Genomic DNA, 19360 nt, shown 5'->3' with positions numbered 1-19360 from the left:
ACAAAGTCAAATTTTGTTAGTATTTTTTTAAATAAATGGTAGTCTTTGCCTTTTTTCGTATAGATTTGAAGAGCAGTTGAGAGGTGCCTTAGAAATTTCGTCCAGGGCTCTGATGGTGCTAAAACCGACACTCCATACATTCAATATTGCATGAAGCAAAATATTTGTTCGCAATGGATATCGCATAATTTGAAAGTCCCTCAAAAAAATGTTGTTAAAATGGGAACAAAAAAATGCTGAAAAAATTCAAAAGCGCTACTTCCAAAGAAGTATATAAGATCGTTACAGGCGAGGAATCATGGATCTAAGCATATAAAATCGAAACTAAACAACAATCGACTGTATGGATCCCTTTAGAGCCAAATACAACAAAAGTTGTTCGCGCAAGAAGCACTTCGAAGAAAATGGTCGCCTGGATATGTCGTTCGATTAGAGCAAAGTAGAGGGTTAATTCTACACCAGTATTTGTTTGAAAGAATCAGGGAAACCAATCGTAGAAGTCGAATCATTCTTCACCACGACATTGCGAGATGCCACACATCAGTTCAAACAAAAACGTTTTTGAACAGTCTAACATCGAATCGCTTTAAAGGCACATTCGGAAGAAAATTATTATAAATTGTAATTATTTATTGAAAATAATCACATGAGGTATTAAAACACATAAAGAAAAACTTGATACGTAGAAAAATTTAATTGGTTAGGCTACAACTTATCAAATGAAAGCAAAAAAAACTATAAAAATTGTTCTTGCACTTGTACACATTTCCGGAGTCTACTTTTTTTCTAAAACATCCCCGCAAAAATGAATCCATTGTATTTAATTCAGGCTAACGTAGTGGCCATGCAAATAGACCTCCCAGACCAATCCATCAAATGTTATTAAGTTGATTTTTGGCATCATTTAAAAAGTGGGGAAGGATCCATCCATCCATCCAAAATGAGTGGAAGTATGGGTCGTATTTTGTTATGTCACAGCATTATGACGTCATCTACTCACTCAAATCCCGTACCCATGCTCTTTATCGATGGTAATTCATATTAATATCGAAATATAATTTCCTTAAAGGAAATAGCACATCTTAATTTCTTATCAAGTACGTGTTTGTTGGCAGAGTCACATTAATTAATATGACATTCTAATAATAATTATCATTTAAATGTGAATGAATTTGAATGAGATATTAACAACTACGTCTATGTAGATAATTTAAGATATATCTGAGTCAAATAACTCGTCAAATATTTATGGAATGTTGATTAATTTAGTGAAATTATGCATTCGTTTTTGTGTGAATAGACAGACATAATGAGAAATCAGCTATTTTTTATCTTTATAATTGAAAGGAAAATCGTTAAAACTATTTTCAGTACATTCTTGAACTTTCCCCTCCCAGATTTTTTACCCACATTGTGTACTCAATGTACCAACAAAATCCATATTGGAAATTGCACAACTAATTTCACCAGCTCTAATTAATTGATTATTTGATAAATGTGGTTTAGTAAAACACTAAATATATTTTTTTATAAGCTTGAAACAATAATGAATGTAAAATACTAGTAGTATTGTGAAAAAAACGTGGGGCGCTTTGTTCCATATTTCTTGTACATCGAGTGCCAGACCCTTTTTTCAATATAATACTAATACCTTTCATTCATTATTGTTTTAAGCTTATAAAAAAATTATCAACTTTTTAGTTTAATGTATTTAAACACGTAGACTAGCTTTTCCCCACGGCCCAGAGTGGTCCTGCTGATCGCAAGGACTTCAAACCTTATCCATGGCCCTAGAGACCGTGTGTTTTACAGTTTGGGTCCTTGAAACATTACCCTACACTTGGTTCATTTGATTTTTCTTTCATAATCTTGTTGTAAAACAAAAAACCTTACTTTTCGTTTTTTTTTGTTTTCTAGAACATAATTGAACTAATTTTTGATTCAAATTTTCATTTAGAGCTACCTTTACATTACCTGTAGCTATTTTTGGTGAATTTTGGTTTTAATGGTATTAGAGAATGACAAATTTAAAATCAAATTAGTCTTACGAACCATTTAAGAAAGAGCTCAGACATAAATGTGAAGTGAAGTAAACAAATTTTGTGTTTGGGCTCAGTGGAAACTTCATCAATTTTGTGGTTCAACGTGTTAAAAGCGTGTTTTTTAGTTTTTTTTAACTATATTTATTTAATCGATACCACCCTCGAATAATGGCCTCGCTGCTTATATACCTACATCTCGTCGAAACTTGTATCGAGTCATATCGGTGTAGTTGGTAAGGTTATCGAATTTTTTGATTTCCAACACGGAGATCTGAGGTTCAAATCCTCTGTCGAACGAATTTTTTATTAAATACATGCCCTTAGTCCAAAAACAAACAAGCCCACAAACCAACCTATATACAGTGAAGCTAATGTGACCGTATTAAAAATATAGAAATAAATGATCAAAATAGGAACTTCCTAATTAGAAATTAATTATAGTCCATTCAGTTGTACGTTCAATGTAATAAGAACCAGGCAAATTACAGGGTGTGTCAAAAAAGGTGATTCAGTTTTTAGGACAGGTATTATTAACCTGAAAAAAATTTTTCGTAACTTCATGGAATTTTGTACGAAGATATTTAGGGACCTAATATATCTCCTGAATTTGTTCTTATACCTGACTCTCTAAGAGGGCACTAGTTACACGGTGAGTACTGAATAGTATTGGACGTAACTATTTTAAGTTCATTCAATTTCACACCATAAAGTTACTAGATATTGTGTACCTTTATCTGAAAATTTTTAATTTTCATCTCTATTATTTCTGTAATTCCCTTTATCTTAAATACGGAAAGCGTTTTTTAACTCTCCTAGTGAGGGGATAAACTGTTTTTAGAACACTTCTTATAATCATCTATTTCAGTTTAATTTAATAGTTTATTTCAATTGTACAATTTACAAATATGTCAATATGACAGGAACTAGAGAAATTTACAAGATTTTGAAATAATATATTATTAGGAATGGAGTTGATTTATTCTATCTTAATATGAAGCTCATTCTGAAATTTTTAGTTTTAGAAAAGATTATTTAAAAAAAATATTGAATTTTTTCAATATATTCTCTCATAAACTCTTACAAACTTACGTTGTATTGAATGTGTATTTTGTTTTGATTTGACTTGTTTTTTTAATTTTTGTTTTGGTCCGATACGTCTATACACAGACGTGCTAGTTTTTTCTACTACATGTGCTGTTTTACTAAATTTGACCTTGCGTAGTTACTAGCTGATTCGCTTTTCAGATTGGCATCAACAAAAACTCCAGTGGGCTCGGAACCCATTTCTGTGTAGTCATCTTTAAAGAATCTGTTCCCAAGACGGAGATAGATGGAAACACTTGCTATGAAACAAGGAACAAAAACTGTCTTACAAATCAACTACTCAGGTTGAAAGGCATAAACAAAGATTCGGAACAAAATTAGAGACCTGTTTGGCTTTTGTTTTAAATGGAGCTAAACGGGCCTAACAAGAGACCTTTATGCGTCAATGCTCGTCATAGAATCAAATCTGGATCCACATGGATATACATTTAATATCCACTAATTATATCAACAAAACATCGATTAAAATATTTTCAAGATAGTATATCTGTTTGTTCATTATAATATTTAATTATGAAATACCTCATGTGTTTTTAACATTTCCATAGTTATAAATAATACTGTTGTATGGCATTTTTCAAGATAATTTTTTATTACTTCCACTAGATGTAGATTTAATGAAAGTTGCACTCTTTGTTTTGTCTGCTAGTTTTACGAGTACAAGAGACAGAATATCAATTTAAACGCTATTAAAACAGAACTATAAGTTAATGAGGCAAATATTTATTATAGGTACTTTTAATAAATCAGTTAAATTCGTTTCAAAGTATTATATGATATATGTAACAAATTTGGAAGGCTTAATATCTAGCATCAAAAGTTTATTTCCAAAAAGGATACAGGACAAATATACACATTTATTACAAAACTCAATAAGTCGTGTGGCTGACAGACAGATGGCACTGCCATTGTCAAATCCATATGACGTTTATGAAGTACCAACTTTCAAAAGATTATGTGTAAAATTTTATGAAATTTCGATTAGTCAGAAAAAAGTGAAGCTATTTTGTTATTTTCGTGTGTTAATTTATCGTTGTTTCTTGATAAAAAAATACTGTACAAGCTCAGCAATGGACTCTGTTCCATCGATAAGAACAATTTGTTACTGGTTTGCTGAATTTAAACATGGTCTTTTAGACACCGATAATGGTGAATGTTTTGGTCGTCAAATTGAGGTGGTTGCTCCAAAAAACATCAAAAAAGTCCACAAATTGGTCATATCTAATTATAAATTTTGAAATTGTGTGAGATAGCTGAGGCCATAAAGATATTAGAAGACATTGCATGAAAATTTGTCCATGAGAACCTTTTTTTCAAAATGGGTGCCGCGTTTACTCAGAGTCGATCAAAAACAACAACGTGATGATTGATGATTTAGAGCAGCGTTTGTCCATGTTTTCACGTAATAAATCAGATTTTTTGCGTCGATATGTGACAATGGATCCATGGCCTTATAAATGTCGAAGAAAAAAACACTGTCGATGACAATGTTGGTTAAATTGAACGAATTAGACTACGAATAGCTTCCTCATCCACCGTATAGACCTGATCTGAAAAAAACACTAACCGGTAAAAAATTCAGTTCAAATGATGAAGCAATTGCTGAAACTGAAGCCTATTTTGGTGCAAAAGACAAATCCTACTAGCACGGCATAGAGAATCGAGAATTTAGAGAAGCGTTGGAATGATTTTATAGCTCTTGATGAATAAAATCGATTTTTGACAAAACAAAATTGTTGTTCTTAGTTAGTCACACGACTTATGAGTGATATGTTAATATCTCTGACATTATTCGAAGAAAAACAACACTTTGAAGCCACCGACAATTAGAGTCAAAACTTTTTTAATTGATGAGGCTCTCCATTGAATGAACTTAATTTGAAGCTTGTAAATATCATTCAGGATTATTTCGAATTTTCTCGCAACCCCTTCTTACATTCTAAATTAATATGCCATTGGTCGTATTCTGTTTTTAGTGTAAAATTTCCAAAAATTTAGTGGGCATAATTGCAATTATCATTCATAGATCCCCAAAAATAAACGTCCGTACGATTTATTTTCTTCGAAGTTTCATTTAATTTGATAATGTATATTACCTACTGCTGGACTTTGATAACAGACCTGCCTTAAGTATCATCATTTTTAGCAGTTTTAGGAAATACTCATATACATTACTAATACTCATACAATCTTCAATATAGTAAATAAACAAAAACTTGAAGTAAAACCGACTGGTACGGTCACACTATTTATTTTTTGCACATGCCAATTTTCAATTTGGTTAACCAACCGAACCATACAAAAAAAGAAATAAATGTCAGCTGTTCCACTGAGTTGTTTCTTCTTATTTCAAGGCATATGGTTACAGAGGCTTCAGTTCGTTGTCTTCTTTAATGGGAGATAATTACCTATCATTTCATAGGAATATAAAAGGTGTTTTAAGTCAAATTTTAATTTAATTTTGCCATTTTCCAAAACTATAAAGTACTTTTTTCAAAGTAATCCAAAAAATTTTCGCTTTTGATTCGTCATTTAATTTTAAGCCGGAAAATTGTATGATTGGGGAGGAACGGACCAAACCAAACGCTGTATCATTATACATTTGAAATTAATTTGAACAATCTTTCTTCACTTATACACATCTTCTACCACAGGTGTAGAGGTAATATTTCTTCTTCATTTGGTTATATCTTTTACTTTCGGTTTGGCCCGTCTCCAGTTCAGTTCTCAGGTTGTTTGCTATTTACGTATTCCTTCTGGATCCGCCATTTTATTTTGATTATTTCTGTTGCCCATATCACCTCAACTGTTATGTACGTCTTCATTCTCACTATGTATCCATCTGTTATTCCAGTTTTCACTTCACTTCGTTTAATTCACCTTCCAACGTTGGCTAAACATAAAAACAAGGTTGGAGCATCTCTTAAAGTTACCCAAAGATATGAAAATGTGACAAAAAAGTGATGCGTAACAACAAGGGCAAGAAGCGTTGGTTCCAGCTTCGTTCCAATGTTAAACGCGGGTCAAGAAAATCGATTTTCCATGGCCAACGTTGGAAGTACAACAGTCGTCGAATAACATGCGCACTACGACCACACGATGCGTCCAATCATCAGCGTTTAACCTTAGAAGCATTGGACGCATGTAGTACCGGCTTCAGCAGTTCTTTTAAAATGTTGATGTGGATGCAGTTGTTATTTTAATTGTGCGAAAAGGAATTTAATAAAAATAGACGTACTTTGTCTATTCCAGATTAGAATAGTAGGCGAGAAAATATTGGTGCTTCACATACTCTTAAGAAAACTGGTAAATGAACACCCCTTCTGATTCCATTTTGGTTTCCAATGCGTCTTTTGAAATAATTACAATCATTATATTGAACTTCCAATAACTTATTCATAACATTTACTTCCCGATCTCTTTTCTTATAATTGTTTGTAAGCTTTGAATATTACAAAAAATTGTATTACCTGGTCAATGTTGGACTGCAGTTTGTTCTGAATTATGTCCAATGTTGGTACTAAATGCTTAACATCTTCGGTTGCATCGTAAACTTTTATCAAAATGGCAAAATCAACGTTTGCTTAAATTTCAAACTTCTGCTGTTTCTTGAAACATCAAATTTGCTATAATTGCTTTGACACTTTGATTGTGTAAATCCAAGCGAAATGATATTCTTTGATGGAAAGTTAATTGTGGTTCTATTGTATAATAAATATCTGTACTTTCTTTGCTTTTCATCAAACCACCTCGTGGATCTAAAGTAGCTTTAATTACACCATCACGAATTGCTTTATCTACAATAAATTCAGCATCTCCCGCAGCAATATTTTTTGGAGAAATTCTGGTATATGAAAGCACAATAGATTTTATTGCAGTTTTAATTATATTATGACTTAAGCGAAGAATTAAAATGAATGTATGATGTTCTCTCGATTTATCTCTGAAGATTCCCCATCGTAACTGCTTGGGTTAACTAAAAGTAAGGTGCAAGTGAGTATCTCATTGTAGCTTGTCTAAATATCTGCCTTTCTGGTATATCTCCTAAAAGTAGTTCTACAACAACAGTAAGTGTTTGTACCGTTTGTCTGAAACCTATAGCAGCATTCTGAGAGGGTTTTCTCATTGCTTGCTCGAGATGTTTATGGGCTACACTGTATTCTAATCTTGCAGCCTTAATACGACCAAGGTCTTGCCCACTAATTATTACTAGCTGTTTCAGGAAAAACACACTTGCTCACAAGTTTATCAGCTTGATCACACAAAGACTAGTGTAGATAATTTCTTAATAAGCAATTAATAACAACAGCTTGGCCTTCAAAGTCCAAGTTCCAAGTCCAAAAACCATCTTTGTTTTATCATTTGTGAATGCAAATATTCTATTTTCGGGTCTCATATTAGTATTTACCAACTCTGAAGGAATCTCTCTCTTTTATTGAACTTTAAAGTTCCTATTATTGTTAATTTATGAATCAGCAGGTCTAATTTAACGATAAGCTGATGAATCATCTTTCCATCGTTATGTTTCGATAAGTTTTTCTCATTGGTTTTATGAGTCACGTATTGAGAATTACTTAAAGGGTGAGTTTTGAGGTTGGTTATTTCTGATTTCGCAGTCTTCGAAGACAAGTACTGCTCATCGACAGACTGTGTTCCATGTATCCAGAATAATTTTCCTTCCAGAACTCTCCACTCCAACTGAATATAATATTCGTACCAATTTCAAATATTCCACATCTATAGATTGGACCTGCATCTCTTTCACGTTCAAAATTAGACTTCGCTGGGGTATTTAAACAGTAAACCGCCACTGTGAACAGTCGAAACACAACTAAGTATTTTATTTAGTTTTTCAAATGGATATTAGAAGGGCTTCTTTAAAACTAAAATTGATATATTAGTTATGTTTTATTTCCTTGAATGTATTTTGTGTTATATCTCATTCGATTATTTCTTGTTTCAGGTTATATACACCGAAGAAGAAGTCGCTTCTATTAGAGGAGAGCTTGAAATAGTCCAAAAGGCTCTAAAACTTCAAACAAAGCGATGCAGACAACTCGTCACGGAATATACACGTAGACTTCAAGAAAAAGAACACAAATTTCGTACCGAGAAAGCTCTAAGGGATGATCAATTAGCTAAAGTCCTAAGAGCATTGTTGATATTTGAAGCTCGTTTACGTCAAGAACAGAAATTTATAAGTCGCCAGTTGAGCGAAAAAGATACCGTTATAAAAAAACAAACTAGCGATATAAAAAAGTTGTTATCAAATCAGTATTGTAAAAGTTGTAAACAGTATTACTCTTCCAGTCCGGTTCAAGAAAGCTTAGATAGTAGTACTGAATACGTCCTCACGGATTGTCAAGAATATCAATCTTCAAATTTCGAATCTTTAGATAGTAGTTGCGAAGCAACGCTATCAGAAAAAGATTACAACAAATCGGAAAGCTCGTATGAAGATAACTCAAAATCCGAAAGCGAATCGAAAATTTATCAAAAAAATAAGAATAAAGATTCTTTGGGACGAAAATCGAAGAAAATTCCTCACAGGAAGAGCATCGGAACTTACTTTGAAGTATTAAAGTTGAGAAATGACAGTAACAGCCCTTTATCAAACGAAGATAACACAAGTAACGATTACGACAATTTGGACTCATTACCACCGGAAACTAATAATTATAAAACAAGTGTATTAGCAGAAAATTTGTTTGGTGAAAATGATGATTTAACACTTATTTTACATTCTGAAAAATCTGTTAATAATAGTGAAAATTCCGAAGATACTAACATCGAAGAAGAAAAGAAGCAATCGACTATAACAGAATCTATACCAGTCTTTGAAGGAGGTGAAGAAACCAATGATAACTGGTATGCAAGTGCCAGCGATCAAGAAGACGATGAGCAAAGAGATATTTACAGAAATAATCCCGTGTTAGAATGCATGAATCAAATTTTGCTACAAAATATCAATGATACTTTGAATTCACCTCCTAAAACTCCAAACATTGAAAGAAAACCGGTGAAAAATAAAAGAGTAAAATTCAGCGACGAAGAAAATAAAAGCGAAATTAAAGAAACCGAATTGACACAAGAAAATTTAAAAGAAAATGAAGAAAATAATCATGATTACTACGAAACACCTATACAAAAATCCCCCAATTTTTACGAAACCCCTCAAAGTATATACAGTAATGATTACGAACAGATTCTGAGTAAATGTAACGAAACTTTTAACTCATCCGAAGAACAAAATGAAAACAAAACTAGTCATTACTACATAGATATGGAGGACAAAACTAAAAATATCGATAATGAAAACAGATTAGTCAAAAAAAGTAAAATTTTAAGAACCCCACCTGCTTTACCTCCCAAACCAGTAAACTTGGTATCCAAATATAAGCTACATATTGTTTCTAAATCACCTCCGTCTGAAATAAGCAGCGACAGTACTGCTGAATGCGAACCTGATTATTGTTCAATATCCGAATTGAATTTACCACAAAATAAAAATATGGTTTCCTTTAAAAAAATCAACGTCGTAGCTGAAATAAATGCGCCTACATCTCTTGACGTACTTAACAAAATCAACACGAACGATTCTTCGACTAAATTGGAAAATAGCCCAGAAAACTCTAATTTGATAGTAAAAAAATGCGTCGAAAAATTGAATATTCAACTAGCCAAACAAACCCCCATCAAATCGGAATCTACTTCGCCCAAAAAGAAGATCGATATCGAGATTCCGAAGCTACCACAAGTTTCCGAAATACTAATACCAGAATCCGAAGATGAGGAAAGGGATAAAGAGGACAGAATCGCTCAAGATAATTACATGAGAAACAACACAGAAATTTTGAAGCTCAAAACGAACCGAAAACCTATCGTTATAAGCTCGTCCGTATCTAGTCTTATAAATAGTTTTAACAATCATCAAGCTTTACACGAAATAAAGCAAAGTCCTGATAAACTTAAATCGAATAAAACGATGTTTTCTAGTTTTGAAAGTATCCAAAACTCAGAAAAACACACAACGACTTCGGTCGATGATTCTAAATCTCCCAATTTTGAAAAATTTGATCTAAGTCAAAATTTCGAAGAGTTTAAATTAGACGATTGCGAAATCGAAGAGTATACCGTCGAAGAAATCAAAGATAATGATATTAGCGACAAATCTAACTCGACCAGAGTGGATCTCATTCGAGTTACAGACATTGCGACACCAGTTTTGAATAGAAATTCGGTAGAACTACTCAAAAAACAATTGGAATTACAGAAAGCGCAAGGAGATAAGGATCATAATAACAAAAAGCCATTTCCGAGACCGAACCAACCGACTTACGAACACTTTTTGGAATGTACGGGTCTAAGTACTAAATCCATATTAACACCATCGAGAATGCTCAGTAATCACAAAGGTATTTTGAAACCTAAGGACGTTAAACTTCGATCGAAAGTTAAAGCAAACAATATGTCAGAAAGGCATAGTACTACTACAATGAAATATTGGTCCGAACCGTACATTTAAATAATATTTTTTTATTTATTTTATTAACATAGTGTGTTCATACAGTAACTGGCTAATATTTCGGTTTTTAGCACCGTTTAACATAAAACTAGCTTTATCAGAAAATATTACATCGAAAAAAGGTGTAGGATCGATAGAGAACTGAAAAATATTTTAGGTTTGCTCAGTAAAAAATTTTCGTAACAAGATAATTTTCAAATCAAAATATTCCGAAAACGGTTTTATCAAAAGTACATTTTTGATGTAAAATTAAATGATGTTTAAGTTCACTTGAAATTTTGCTTAATAAATCTAATATAGAAAAAGTTATATTTAATACTACTTGGTACAAACCGCGTGACTAGCGCCCTCTATGAGAGTCAGATATTAAACAACAGATTTATTGAATTTATCAGCTTCTAAAACATATTCGTATAAAATTTCGATCCAATAGTGACAGTAGTTGCGGCAAAAATTTATTTTCTTGTTCGTTTTGTATTCATTTACATACGGAAAGTTGCGTTTTGAGTGTTCCATGTACTGAAAGTGACAGTTGACAGTTCCGTACTGCAAAACACTTTCGGGACGTTATGGAGTAGCTTTAACTTCCTTAAATGTGACTCTAGCCACTTCAATGTTGACAGTTGACAGTTTCACTTCGATGATTTTGCATAATTTTATTATTATTATTTTCAGTCCTTGGTATACAAATAACTATTTCAACGCCCTGTATCTTAAATACGGATGGCGTTACAAAATTTTTTTATGAAGCAAACCCCAAATATTTTTCAGTTTTCTATCTATCCTAGAGGCACGGTCACCTTTTTTTGAAACGCCATGAACGTCAGCAATAATTTTCAAATCAAAATTTCTGTCAAATAACGTTGACTCATTTTAGATTTTGGCGTAATTTTGAGAAACTCTTCTTTAGGGTCCCAATAAACAAAAGTTACACGAGTGTGATTTATACAAGCGCTTATATAACTAAAGACTTTAAAATCGATATTTTCAAGCTAGATCAACTTTTGCTGTAAAATGTTTCTATTAGAAAATCGAGACCAATCAAGAACCAAATGCCAACATTTCTATTTGTGATGCTTGGTTCAAAACTAAAAGATTATTTCCTTGTTAGCAACGGATCCAATTATGCTGAATTTATTAACTCATAAACGTCGCTTATCTATCTATGAAGGCATAGAGTTAATATAGAAGATAGAAACATCGATTCATTATTAACCTGTCAGATCGAACTTGAAGGTCATGATGTCCATAATAATAATGCAGGGATAACAAACTTTCACAGGCTTGTCTTAGCCTCATTTCAGGACTTTTATCTTACGAGATTTATTTTGTGCGAAGCTCAATTTTTGTGAGGACGTTTCACTATCAAATTAATCCCTTGTGATGGATCACGAACCTTTTATTCATTCCCTGTTGATTAATGATGATGATTTCACAAGAAAATCGACCTTTTTTGACGTTGTTATGAAATCCTGGCCAAGTCGGTCGAAAACCGGCCTATTCGACCAGCTTTGTCGGAGTGTTTGACATTCATCAATACTAATTAAATTTCAATTTCTTAAAGTAATATCACGAAATATCTTTGATATTTAAAGCTTGTTTTCATTTTATTTTTTTGGAAACTCCAAAAAAAATGTCGAGTATTGAGGTCTAACTCTAACGAGAAACATTAATTAAGTTTATTAGCTGTAGCTCAAAATCTGATCATTGATTATGGGTAACCTTAAAGCAAATATCTTATAAAACTCAAATTTTAACATCAAATTAAAATCTATCGTATTTTATAACCACCCAATGTTTATTTTAAAAATTGATTCTCGAGAGAATAGAAAGTTATTTGGAATTTTTTATTTTATTAATAGATGAACCTTTTATTTGTAATATCGCTATATATTTTTTTATTTTTTTATCTTTATTCTCCAAAAATTCAAGTGCTCTGTATAAGAAACTTCAATGTTATTTTAATTATACAACGGTTTATCCTATTTATTTGCGTATTTTGAAACGTGAGATCAATATGTTATTTTCAAATCAACTTTTATAATGTAATTTTTTCAATTTATAGTCTTATTAAAACATTAAAACACTAACTATTATCATTATATATTTACCTAACTAGAAACCGGTAACTTCATCTCGTTGATAATCAGATAAAAAATGCTAATGACTGTGTACTATTAAAAAATTCATCATATTCAAGCTATCGTTCAAAAATTACTGTCAAAGTGGGAGATATTTTTTTACAACCATTGTATATCAGCAAATGACTGCAACAGGGATAATTTTTGTCGCCTAAACTCTTCAAAATATTTCCTGAACTAGCTCTTAACGAACGATTTTCTCTTAGTCTGAATGAGTTGCGGTTTTCTTTTTATTTTTTTACTTACACAAGTTCTCTAAATGATGCAAAAGTTCGGGTATACAAAGGAGAACAAGAGAGAATCATAGTTGAGACAGCATAATTTATTTTATTTTAATAGAATCATCATTTTCGTGTCCTTATGACAATTTCCTAATACTTTTCTTTTAATGATTGGCTCTTTCGAATTGTTTAGGAAAAAGATCTGCCTCAACAGTATGTTTCATCGCTCCAAAATAAACAAATCTGCATATAGAGCAGATGTTGTTGTATGTTTGAATGCTTAAGAGCTCCTCAATTGTACGATATTGGTTTGTTTCCACTTTTGCCCTTGGCAGTTCGTTATTTAATCTTGTTGGTTTTTCTGATCGATACCAAACACACAGAAGCGCCTTTTTGGGATGTAAACTCGACGCAGTACTGCTTGGTGATTCATTTGGAGATAGCCACTGCCTTTTGTGTCTGGTATTATCATCTAATATCCACTATAATACGATTCTGTATAAAACCTTTGAAGCATGTAATGAATCGATTAACAGTTCGAACAGATCATAAAGGATTCTATTCTGCTGCAGATGTTGTTGGATGGATCGAATGCTTAAGAGTTCCATGAAAAAGTCACAATAGCCTTAAAGCGTCTTCTACACGACTTCAAAGTATATAATGAGCCGACAAATGATAGTCAAATACCAGATGTCAAAGGAGGAAATGGAAAAAACAATTCTCGAAATTGAAAAAAGAAAAGACGAAAGTAAAAATTGAAATATTTATTAGGTAGGCGTAATCTTTGTCGTTTAAAACGATGTAATTGAAATCATCACATGTTTTGCCTTGTAGATTGTTTGTGTCTATAATAAAGCACTAACAGATGATACAATTTGTTCATTTCCTTTGTCCACTGAGTTGCTAGTAATCAGAACTCTCAATATTTGATGATTTAACGCAGATATAATTCTCCAATTAAAGTCTGACATAATCAAAAAACTTGTTCATATAGGAGAGACAATACTTATGGAAATGTATGTCAACGGCTTTCAATACTATCAATTAAACTTTTCTAACGGTTGTAATCATTTATTCAAATACTCAAGAAACGTCTCATGTCTTTCATGAAATGGCATCTAGCTACAACACTGAACATATTTCTTACAGTTTATTAACAATATTTTCAAAATCCGCAAATTTTAAGGGTGTTTAATTGAAAGTACAGACTATATTAAAAGAGGCCATAACGCGACTCGCGAACCATATGCGGTTCCTAACTTGACACTCGATTTGGCAGCGCCGCATTAGATTATGCAACATTGTACACGACGCGCGCTATCAGTCACGATATGCACGCAATCTATATACAGTGTATACAGCAGACGCCAGCCAGTTTGAACACGTTGACTGCCAAGGCAATTTCCACAATTCCATTAAATCATTAAAACTAATAATTTAAACAAAAAGTTATCACTGAAAGGTATAGAAAACGTAGAATTTAAAAAAAAACTTTTATTTCCTTGTTGAATTATGTAAAAAAAATTCTTCAGGGGAGGTTAATTATGAGTTATTTTGTAGTTGGCAGTCAACTTGTTAAACAGATATCGTGGTAGCTTTCTTAAATTGATTGATTAATTGTTTATGTAGAATTATGAGACTTAAGATAATAAATGTCGACCAAAAAACGTTAATATGAAGAAAAGAATCGAAATTTTAATAATAACTGGAAAGAAAAAAGAGAAGCCTATGTGTCACATGTCAATCTTTTGAAGCTCGTAGCAGGCAAACTTGAAAAATATATTCACTTAAAATATTTGAATATTTCCACGCACGGGTTTCCGCGGAAACATTTGAATTATTCCATTCTGCTACTTTTTGCGATGTAATGTAATTAGTAATTAACGAAAATTCGTCGAAAACTTCAGTATCTTTATTACAGTCATTATATTGCTTTTCAATCAACATATTCATAGATTTTTGGAATATATTCTAATATTTTCTAAATCTGCACAATTAAATATCTCCAGATATTCAGGCCGTCTGCTATTCAAATTTTCGCACGGTTTCTGAAAACGAATTTTGCGTCCCGAAGTTCATTTTGGTGATACTGGAACTCGTAATAATAATAAAAAAGGACAGTTCCGTTCAAAACGGGATGTATGGTTACGTTTTTTTGACATATCCTAGTATTTGTGTAATTTTTCAAACAAAAAATATCAACTATTTTATTCTGTAAATGATTTCCACACTGTAAGTGGTTCGAAGAAAAAGTCATGGTGTAATATTGGTTAACGTGGTTACTTTATATCTTTTACATTGTAATTGTTATAAATTTTTATAGCTACCGTTGATCCTTCGACTATAAAATGAGTAATGACGACATTAAAACTAATTTTTCGAAGTGTTTCTTATACAATGTATCTTTCTTATATTGAAATATTTTTAAGTTTAATATTATAAATGTTTATTATTATACGTATCCTTTTGTTGTGAATACGATGTAAGAAATGTCAAATATTGTTTATATAAAAATAAATTATTGCTCTTGCCACGCTCTTTTGTTTTTCTCTCCATCTAGTCCTAATTTTGTCGACAGAGAATTTGTTCTAAATCAATTCAATATTGGGTCACTTCATAATATGTTCCCTAAATTAGACTGCCAACGCTCTAGGGGAAATTCCATATTATGTCTATCGAGATTAGGAGTGGTGGATTAATCGAAAAATAATCGATATATATCGTAATAATCGGAATCGATTAATCGAAAATAATCGAAAAATATAGATTAATGGATGTGGACAACATCCTGTGAGAATTTGGTTTTATAAAATGCAATGTATCTTACCTATTTTCATTCTCAAACATGCATAATGGCTTTGGTACAGTTCAATTGAATTTAAAAGAGAGTTTTTAAGTGACTTTATTTCAAAGTAAAAGACTGAAATAGTTATTTGTATGCTTAGACCGCGAAATACTGGCGGCATACACACTATTTTTCGTATAATCGTTAAAATAATCAAATAATGTAATAATCAATATAAATATTAAAAAAATTATTTTCTGAATAATTATGTCAACATAATTCAATATCAGAATCTTACTTCCAAATATCTTCTGTAGGTTTATTATTTGGTTTGTTTTTATCGGGAATCAAACCATAATGTCTTCTGCATGTTCCTAGTGGTATACTCGCTCTTTATCTTGTTTTTTGTAGGAATCAATCCACAATCGTTCTTTTGAAGCTTTATTTCCGATTTTCGAATAATCGAAAATTGATTATTTCCGATTTATCGATTATTTTGGATTGACCGATCATTTTCGATTGATCTATTATTTTCGATAAATCGATAATTTCCGATTAATCGAAAATAAGATAAGGAACTTACGCATCCTTTCCAAGATATAGCCTGTTAAAGTTTTAAAAATGAAACGATTTTTTTGTCGATTAATTTCAAATGAATATTTGTTCTAGTTCTAGTTTTCTCCAGAGGCGTGCCGTAGGGGTCAAAGACCATTTTTCCACCCCTGAACTCTCCGCCACTAGACAATTTATATTTCTTTTATTTTTGAATTTTAGCAAAATTCATTGATAATAACATTATACTTCGCTAAAGTTAACCGTTTTCGAGAAAAACATCATTTTGTGACCCCTCACGTGATGATTCAACTTAAACCGTTAGGTTAATGATGTCCTACAAAAAAAATAACATTTATCCAGTGGCGGAGAACTCAGGAGTGGCTGCTGCACGCCTCTAGAAAACTAGAAATAATCTATTCATGCTAGAACAAGTTGTTTAACAACCTGATAATCGTCAAAAAGTTTCAATAACAATCGATAACACCATTTGAAATTAATTGACAAAAAAATAGTTTCATTTTTAAAACTTCCTGTAAGTTTCCAATCAAGATAGGCATAATTTGACCTAAGCAATTTCCCTTAGTACGTAGGTAGTCGAATTTAGGGACACCCTGTATACCTTTTTTGCATTAAGAAGACGTTGATATCACAGTGTTGTCATGTTATATTTTTGTTCTGCACGTAAATGTAAAAATGACAGCTGCCATTTTCGTTACTTAACCTAACTATTGATTTCAACTATTAGGTGAGTGATCGTATTAAATATTAAATAGAGATCTAAATGGTTTGAAAAAAGTGAAGATACTTCTGAAAAATTATAACCATCTGTCTAATTAATGATCTTAAGTAAAAGTCTTCTTCTTATTCATCTTTACGATCTCATAATCTGTTAGTTTTGCAGGTTCCTCTATATCAATTCCTGGGAGGTGGACTGCCAGCTGTCCATACATCTCTTAGGTGGTCGTCCGGGTTCTCTATTCCCTATTAGTTTCCATTGACCAATAATAAGACATCTATTCACATACTTTCAGAATGTGCTGCTCTACATGATTCTAAAGTGAGATACCTGAGAGTGTCTGAGACAAAAAAATATTCTATGGACAATCCCTATATTGTTCATTCCTTAAATAAGGCAAGATTGAGACATAACCAGTATCTAAGTAGCAGAAGGAGGAAAAATGTATTTAATAGCTTTCAGTGTTCATCCCAACCTTCATATGACGGTTGAGCCCTAAAGAAAAGAGGGCTGAATATACAAAAAAGATTTTATCACCAAAAGTAAGGGACAATACAGCTTTATTCTCCAACATAATCACCTTGACGATTGAGGCGTTTGTCATATCTGTAAACTATATTTGCAATACCCTCTTCATAAAATGTGGCCACCAATGATGATTGGAAGTGAGTTGTGACGGATTTTTTAAGGTCCACGTCAGTTTGGAAGCGCCGCTCTCCATGCTACTGCTTCAAATAAGGGAAAAGATGAAAATCGCCTCCGCCTGGTGTGTTTCGGTGTGGTGGATTGAGTAGCCCACTGGACACAACTGCCGGTCCCAAGCCCGGGTAAAGGAGGAGGGTCAAGTCGATAGGCCAGCCCCCTATCACTTGGAAAAAACTTCTTTTGGCTAAAAATCCGAAAACTAGGCCTCGGAATATGGATGATCAAAATGGAAAACGACAATGGCAACGAAAACGGACTATGATTTGTGGAACATGGAATATACAGGGAATTAGAACGAAGGTAGATGACATTTTACAAGAAATTAAAAAACATAAACTGGACTTTATTGCTCTCTCTGAAACAAAGAAAAAAGGACAAGGTACACAAACACTCGGGGAATATATCCACATATACAGCGGCGTTAACAAAGAAGAACATGCAAAAAGGGGTATATCGCTCCTTATACATGAGAAGTATAAGAAGAACGTCTCCAGCTGGGAAGCAATAAGCGATAGAACAATAAAAGTTAATGTCAATTTAAAAGGCTGCAAAATAACAATAATTGCTACTTATGGACCTAATGAAGACGCACGGGTAGATGAAAAAGAAAAGTATTATGAAACGCTAAATGAGCTAATATCTCAGACAGGTAACGATCGAGAAATCATAATACTGGGAGACCTAAATGCTAGAACTGGCAAAGAAACGAAGCATGAGATAATAGGGCCCTACGGTGAAAATACCAGGAATGATAATGGCTCCAGGTTGATAGATGTCTGTCAACATAACTTACTAAGAATAATGAATGGGTATTTTAAACATAAGGAATTACACACATATACATGGACGCAAATAACTAGAAATCTAAGATCAATAATCGACTATCTTATAATGAAACAAAAAACGAAGATAAAAGTGCACAATGTCAGAGTATATCGATCCGCAGAATGTGGAAGTGACCATCATCTGATAAAAGCTAAGTTAATAATGCCAATAATCAAAGACAACAAACAAAAGAATCAACTGCAAAACAGTAAAGATTTAACAGATATAGATATACCAAACTATAATATAGAAAGCCTTATGAACGAGAGCACAAAATTATTATACCAACAAAGACTGGACCAAAACCTCCCACAGGAGTACGAACAAGAACCAACAGACAATCTTACCAAAGTAGTAATTGACAGCATACACAAAGCAGCCAAAGAAGCCTTAGGATATAAAGAAATGAAAAAGAGAACACGAAATTATTGGTGGACTGAACAACTGCAAAATTTAAAAGAATAAAAACAACGATTGTATCATACCTGGCTAAGCACTAAAAAAGCAGAACATAAGGAACAATATAGTGAAGCTGTATCAAAATTTAAAACCACTGCGATAGAGGCCAAAAACCTCAGCTGGGAAAATAAATGCAAGGAATTGGATACCTATTTAGGAGGACGCCAATCCAGGGAATCGTGGAGATTTATAGATAATGTTAGATCTGGCAGAAAAGAAAATATCCCAATAGGCACCATATCACCAAATAAATGGCAAGACT

At 32.5% G+C, this 19360-nt stretch overlaps 2 protein-coding genes across 2 annotated transcripts in view; both read left to right on the top strand.

Moving 5' to 3' along the window:
• The window catches only part of LOC130453173 (uncharacterized), a 52456-nt gene extending 36892 nt beyond the window's left edge, over positions 1-15564 (top strand). Inside the window, exon 2 of the mRNA XM_056792784.1 lies at positions 8110-15564. Within this exon, the coding sequence (XP_056648762.1) occupies positions 8110-10671 (2562 nt within the window). The 3' untranslated portion in view covers positions 10672-15564. The remainder of the gene's footprint in view (positions 1-8109) is intronic.
• Positions 15565-18027: 2463 nt separating this feature from the next.
• On the top strand, positions 18028-19104 carry LOC130440588 (craniofacial development protein 2-like). Its single transcript, XM_056773848.1, has one exon. It carries the CDS (start codon positions 18028-18030, stop codon positions 19102-19104), a length of 1077 nt encoding a protein of 358 aa, XP_056629826.1.
• The last annotated feature ends 256 nt before the right edge of the window (positions 19105-19360 follow it).

The sequence above is a fragment of the Diorhabda sublineata genome, chromosome 2 (assembly GCF_026230105.1).
Source record: "Diorhabda sublineata isolate icDioSubl1.1 chromosome 2, icDioSubl1.1, whole genome shotgun sequence".
In the NCBI taxonomy this organism is placed as follows: domain Eukaryota; kingdom Metazoa; phylum Arthropoda; class Insecta; order Coleoptera; family Chrysomelidae; genus Diorhabda; species Diorhabda sublineata.
Note: the sequence above shows the minus strand (reverse complement) of the source record. Positions and strands in the feature narration are given on the sequence as shown.